Source organism: Bos taurus, chromosome 15 (genome assembly GCF_002263795.3).
Source record: "Bos taurus isolate L1 Dominette 01449 registration number 42190680 breed Hereford chromosome 15, ARS-UCD2.0, whole genome shotgun sequence".
In the NCBI taxonomy this organism is placed as follows: domain Eukaryota; kingdom Metazoa; phylum Chordata; class Mammalia; order Artiodactyla; family Bovidae; genus Bos; species Bos taurus.
This window is the reverse complement of record NC_037342.1, coordinates 79,768,339-79,775,306: the sequence shown is the minus strand read 5'-3', so window position 1 is coordinate 79,775,306 and position 6,968 is coordinate 79,768,339. Positions and strand designations below refer to the sequence as shown.

Genomic DNA, 6,968 nt, shown 5'->3' with positions numbered 1-6,968 from the left:
AGTCCTTAGCTAGGGAATATGCATAATGCTTGAATGTGAGGTTTGCCTCTTTATTTTGATAACTATTGTGACCAGGTTGTCTCTCTTTAAATGAGCACAACTAGCAGGCTTAGATTAAGGATAACTTTTTATCTAGTAATTAAGGCTGATAGTTGAGTTTGAGCAAGCTCCAGGAGTTAGTGATAGACAGGGAAGCCTGGCATGCAGCAGTCCATGGGGTCCCAAAGAGTCGGACACAGCTGAGTGACTGAACTGAACTGAGGGCTGATAATACATCTGATTAAGTAGCTTCCATTTATAATATGGTTAAAATTAGAAGGAGATAAAGTAATATTTGTGATGTGTTTAAAAGAGAAACTAACCCTCCATAAATATTTTAAAAACGTGTGACTACCAAATACACCAGTGTTAGAAACAAGGGATATTTAAAAAGTAGTTAATGGACAATTGGCCAGTTACAAATTTTAGTACTAGCCTAGTTCAATCACATTTTATACAATTGTTATGTAATTAGAGTTGTGTAACTGTTATGTAATTATAGTTGTGTATTTATCCATCTAGTATTCATAATTATCAGAGAGACTGTTACATGGCAAGTGTTCAGACATGATTTGTTGAAAAGAATGGAATAACACATTCATAGATATTTAATAAAGTAAAAATTGAAAGGGGACATAAAAATATAAATTAGTAATAAATACTTGATTTTAAATTTGTTTCATTTTAATTATCACAGAGGCTTATAAATAATATTGACCAAGAACAGAGAAAATGCTCAACTTCACAGATGTGACAGAGTTTATTCTTTTGGGACTAACCAGTCGTCGGGAATGGCAAGTTCTCTCATTCATCATTTTCCTGCTGGTCTATGTGGTCACCGTGGTGGGTAATATCGGCATGATCCTGTTAATTAAGGTCAGTCCACAACTCAGCAGCCCCATGTACTTTTTTTTGAGTCATTTGTCATTTGTTGATGTGTGGTTTTCCTCCAATGTCACTCCTAAAATGCTGGAAAACCTGTTATCAGAGACAAAAACGATTTCATATGCTGGCTGTTTGGTACAGTGTTTCTTTTTTATTGCTCTCGTCCATGTAGAAGTTTTTATTCTTGCTGTGATGGCCTTTGATAGATACATGGCCATTGGGGACCCTTTGCTCTATGGCAGCAAAATGTCAAGGACTGTCTGTATCCGACTGATTTCTTTCCCGTATGTGTATGGTTTTCTGGTTAGTCTGGCAGCAACATTATGGACCTATGGCTTGTACTTCTGTGGGAAGATTGAGATCAACCACTTCTACTGTGCAGACCCACCTCTCATCAAAATGGCCTGTGCTGGAACCTTTGTAAAAGAATATACGATGCTTATACTCGCCGGCATTAACTTCGTATATTCTCTAACTGTAGTTATCTTATCTTACCTGTTCATCCTCATTGCCATTGTACGGATGAACTCAGCGGAAGGGAGGCGCAAGGCCTTCTCCACCTGTGGATCCCATTTGACAGCTGTCGTCATGTTCTATGGAACCCTTATTTTCATGTATCTCAGACGTCCCACAGAGGAGTCTGTGGAGCAGGGGAAGATGGTGGCTGTGTTTTACACCACAGTGATCCCCATGTTGAACCCCATGATCTACAGTCTGAGGAACAGAGATGTGAAAGAGGCCATGAACAAAGTGATCAGCAGGACAATTTTAACAAAGTAAAGTTGTGTTACTTTTGTTCTCTGCATTTCATCAATACTCATTTGTCAAAAGATTACTGCTTAGTACACAGCTTTAGAAAATTCACAAAAAGAACTTTACCCTTTACAAAAAACAAGAAAATTATAAAATTCAGAGGGAAAAAGTGAATTTTCTCTCACTGATACAAGTAGTCAAGCTTAGCTAAAATTAATAAATTAATAGAGAAGACTATTTCAGCCCAAGTTCACAGGTATATGTATTGACATTGTTTATATCCTTTGTTAGAATAAAAAGATTTTGATTTTATTATTCAAAAATGTAGTAATGAATTTAGGAAATATTTATCTATTTATCTACTAGACTACAATCTGAGGTAGAAGAAATAGCAACATATTTCATTCAGTTCTCTAATGTAAGTGCATAAAGATGGTGGTCTTGCTAATGGTTTTTATTTTCCTGTGGGGAAACGAGAAGCACATGTGAATTCATCTCCACTGACTCACACGTGCATTATGGGCAACATTTCAAAGCTCTTTGCCCATAAACAAATTGGGAATTTTGTTCAAATTATAATAACATCACTGGGTAGCTGAAAAACTTAAACCTGATATTTAATGCCTTTTTCAATGTGAAAGGTAGATTTGTTCACAGATCTTTGTTTTGAAAAGAGAGATACTATGATATGTAATCCTTTTCCAACGTTTTTGTATTTAAGAGACATAACAGCATAAGTGTCTCTTTTTTACTGATTCTAATAGTTGTTGTGTAGCCAGACTGTGCACATGTCATGTACCCCAGCCAAAGTGCCATCATTCTAACTGAGAAGTAGGCAGAATTAGTGTCATTTTGCAAGTACAAAGGTACATATTTCTCCTCACAAATTAAATAAATATTCATGTGGATTATTTTGCACATTTTTGACCTAAGTGTTATATCAAATACTAAATTCTTTTTCCTTGAAAGAAGGAATATTTGGGTGCTCTCTTTTTTCTTAACAATAACATATCCTGACTTAATAGTGTAAACATAGTTTGGCTTCTCTCTTGTAGCTCGGTTCGTCTAGTACAGCGATGAGGCAACAAGTTTACAACTTGGACATCCATAATGTTTCTATGTCTTCTGATATAGGTAAACAAATAAATACCCTAATATCTCGACACAGAAACACATAGCCACTGAAATGTCATTCACACATTAAGATCATGCATTTAAATCATCACAAAATTCATAATTTATCTACAGAGATGTAGATATAAAATAAGAATGATGTATAGGAGAACAAACATTTCTCTTTGTCCAGTGTTCTTTTTTAATTATTATATTCATATATTTATTGTTGGATACGTAGGATCTTCATTTCTGTGAGGGCTTTTCTCTAGCTGTGGCCAGTGGAGGGAATCTCTAGTTGCATAGGCTGATCTCTAGTTGCAGTTCATGGGCTTTTCATTGCAGTGGCATCTCCTGTTGCCCAGTGCAGGTTCTAGAGCATGTGGATTTCAATGGTTTTGACACATGGGCTCAAGAGTTGTGGCTCCCAGGCTCTAGAGCACAGGCTCAGCTGTTGTAGCATTTGGGCTTATCTGCTCCATGGCTGGTGGGATCTTCCTGGATCAGGGATCAACCCATGTTTCCTGCACTGGCAGGTGGATTCTTTACAATGAGCCACCAGGGAAGTCCTCTTTGTCCAATGTGAGTTTTTATTTTCCTCACGGGAAAGCAGAAGCACATATAAACTCATTTCCATTCATTCACACATACATCATGGGCAACATTTCAAAGCTGTTTGTATGTAAGCACATTGGGGATTTTGATTAAATTATAATAATATCATTGTGTCTGTAATGCAAAACTTAACCTCCCTAAAGAATTTAAGCTCTTACTTAATGTTACTGTTTGGGTGAGCTAGACATAATTCCTTTTGTCTGTAAGACTATTTATTCACCATTTATTGGAAAACTATTGGCATTCCAAATTAGTTGATAATTACTAATAAATTTTAAAATGTAATTTTAAAGCTTTTAAATTAAGGATAGTTTTCATTTAGAATAGTTTTGTAAAACGGCTTTTAAAACTGAATGCTATTGCTACATTCGGAGAAGGCAATGGCACCCCACTCCAGTACTCTTGCCTGGAAAATCCCATGGACAAAGGAGCCCGGTAGGCTGCAGTCCATAGGGTCGCTAAGAGTCGGACATGACTGAGTGACTTCACTTTCACTTTCATGCATTGGAGAAGGAAATGGCAACCCACTCCAGTGTTCTTGCCTGGAGAATCCTAGGGACGGGCCAGCCTGGTGGGGTCGCACAGAGTTGGACACGACTGAAGCGACTTAGCAGCAGCAGCAGCATTGCTACATTTGTTTCTATGTTTACCGACATCATTATAGTTAAGCATCTTCAGGATAAAGTGTACTTATCTTTCTCAGTCACCCTCTCTCTTTCTTGATCTCTCCCTCACTAACACACACACACACACACAAATGCCACAGTTTCTTCTGAAATCTACATTTCCTTGAGGGACTGTAGATTACATTGTAATGACCTATTGCCAGTGAGTTTACCTGATGCATTTTCTCCATAGTTAGTGAGAAGGAATTGAGGACTCCTGCATACTTGGGCACTGAAATTGCAATCATGAACTCAGCTCTCAGGGGTTCATGAAATTCTATTAGCTATTTTGTCTTAAAAATATTAAGCCAAGAATTTATTTCAAATACTCTTAGGTTGAAAAAGCTCCAAAGTTTCTGGGAGAAAGGGAAAGTGAGAGTGAAATTCAGTCGTGTCTGACTGCGACTCATGGACTATACAGTCCATGGAATACTCCAGGCCAGAATGCTGGGGTGGGTAGCCTTTCCCTTCTGCAGGGGACCTTCCCAACCCAGGGACTGAACCCTGGTCTCCCAAATTGCAGGTGGATTCTTTGCCAGCTGAGCCACGAGGGAAACCAGGTAAAGATAGGTAGGGATGAATTTGGTGTGTCTATTATGTATTCAGTGTGTCTCTATGTGTTTCAATAGGTGTGAAGTGTGTATGTGTGTGTGTGTGTGTGTGTGTGTGTGTGCATGCTCAGTCATGTCCAGCTCTTTGCAACCCCATGGACTATAACCCACCAGGCTCCTATGTCCATGGAATTTCCCAGACAAAATTACCAGAGTGGGTATGCTATTTCCTTGTCCAGGGGATCTTCCTGAAGCAAGGACTGAACACTTGTCTCTCGTGTCTCCTGCAGGACTCTTTACCACTACCCCCACTTAAACAGGATATGATGTTACACACCTTCCTGCATCCTTCATAAGACCTAACAAATGCTTTGTATTAAATAATTACGAAGAGTGCAGTAATAGAACACTGTGCATTTTTTCAGATTGTTCTAATTTCACATTATGAATCAGGCAATTGAAATTATATGTGATACAATGTAATAAGGACTGTATAAGCAATATGAGCTAAATATCCCATGTGGCTTAGACACTAAAAAATTTACCTGTGGTACAGGAGATCCAGAAGGTCAGGAAGAACCCCTGGAGAAGGGCATGGCAGCCCACTCCAATATTCTTGCCTGGAGAATTCCATGGAACATGAGAAACTCTGGGCTGGAAGAAGCACAAGCTGGAATCAAGATTGCTGGGAGAAATATCAATAACCTCAGATATGCAGATGACACCACCCTCATGGCAGAAAGTGAAGAGGAACTAAGAAGCCTCTTGATGAAAGTGAAAGAGGAGAGTGAAAAGGTTGGCTTAACAATGTTCAGAAAATGAAGATCGTGGCATCTGGTCCCATCACTTCATGGGAAATAGATGGGGAAACAGTGGAAACAGTGTCAGACTTTATTTTGGGGGCTCCAAAATCACTGCAGATGGTGACTGCAGCCATGAAATTAAAAGACACTTACTCCTTGGAAGGAAAGTTATGACCATCCTAGATAGCATATTCAAAGGCAGAGACATTACTTTGCCAACAAAGGTCCATCTAGTCAAGGCTATGGCTTTTCCAGTGGTCATGTATGGATGTGAGAGTTGGACTGTGAAGAAAGCTGAATGCTGAAGAATTGATGCTTTTGGAGACTCCAGGAGTTGGTGATGGACAGGGAGGTCTGGCGTGCTGCAGTTCATGGGGTTGCAAAAAGTTGGACACAACTGAGTGACTGAACTGAACTGAGGAGCCTGGTGGGTTATAGTCCATGAGGTCGAAAAGAGTTGGACATTACTGAGTAACTAACACTTTCACTTTCAGCATGGAAATTCAGGTGAGGAAGTTATAGGCTTTACGTGGGTAGCCCCAAGGGAATGGTGGTGAAAGAGGTGGTCATTTTTACATGAATTACAAAAGTAGATTCTGCTTTATCTATATCTTTGGGGCCTGAAGAATAGAATCATGAAACTCAGTCTCTTGCTAAGGGAGTTGTCCTACCTAGATTTCTCTGTGATAAATGAGTGATCCTCCTGGTTACTTATATTGAGAACCATATTTGTACCATAAAACCCAAGGGCATCACATGAGGCTGTTTAGTGTCCTGTAGAGGATGGCCTTAAAAATTAAACTTAGAAAAACATTAAGGTGATAAAATTAATTGGCAGTTGAAAAGTATCCTGGGTCAGAGGTAGGTTTCTCTGAAAGATAATAGATCCAAAACTTCTGTGAGGAGTCGATTCCTATTCCTGGGGAGCACGTGGATTTTCTCAAGTTAGAAGTTTTCTCTCAAGATCCACTCAGAGCGCTAACTTATACGCACCAAATATTTTATACCAATTACCAAAGTATGGTTTAATTGTAACACTAGGGCTTCTCAGCCTTAACCTGAGGTGTATCTAAGTGTTAGATATATGCCTCTCTTACCTGTGTCAGTCACCTATTTGAAAGTCTGATAATCACTCGTTTTCTTTATTGAATGAACATTTCTTGCACTTCTACCATGTGCCCCATGTGTCATGGGTCCTGGGGCAGGGTCATGCCCAGGGCTCTCTAATAAAAGGTTTATTGCAACAGAAAATCAAGAATAGCTTTGGAAGAAAATCAGCAATTTCCTTCATAATTCTTCGTAAGCAGAAATAGGCTCTTGTTATAAGAACTGAAGGGGAAGCAGTATGAGTATACTGATCTGGAGAGGAAAGGAAACAAGTTTGATGGATGGGCATAAATTGCCAGGCCAATGAGTTAAAATGATCAAATGTATACACCACTAATATTATTAAGGATTTTGTAGTTGTGCAAAAGACATTTTTTGTGTGTGGGGAGCATGCTGCTAAGCTGTATGATTTTAGTTCTCCACCCAGGAACCTGGGC

General features: G+C 39.0%; 1 protein-coding gene across 1 annotated transcript; it reads left to right on the top strand.

The window, feature by feature from the left end:
* Nucleotides 1–771: 771 nt before the first annotated feature.
* On the top strand, nucleotides 772–1,704 carry OR5M3 (olfactory receptor family 5 subfamily M member 3). The gene has a single exon (NM_001389926.1). It carries the CDS (start codon nucleotides 772–774, stop codon nucleotides 1,702–1,704), a length of 933 nt encoding a protein of 310 aa, NP_001376855.1.
* Nucleotides 1,705–6,968: the final 5,264 nt, after the last annotated feature.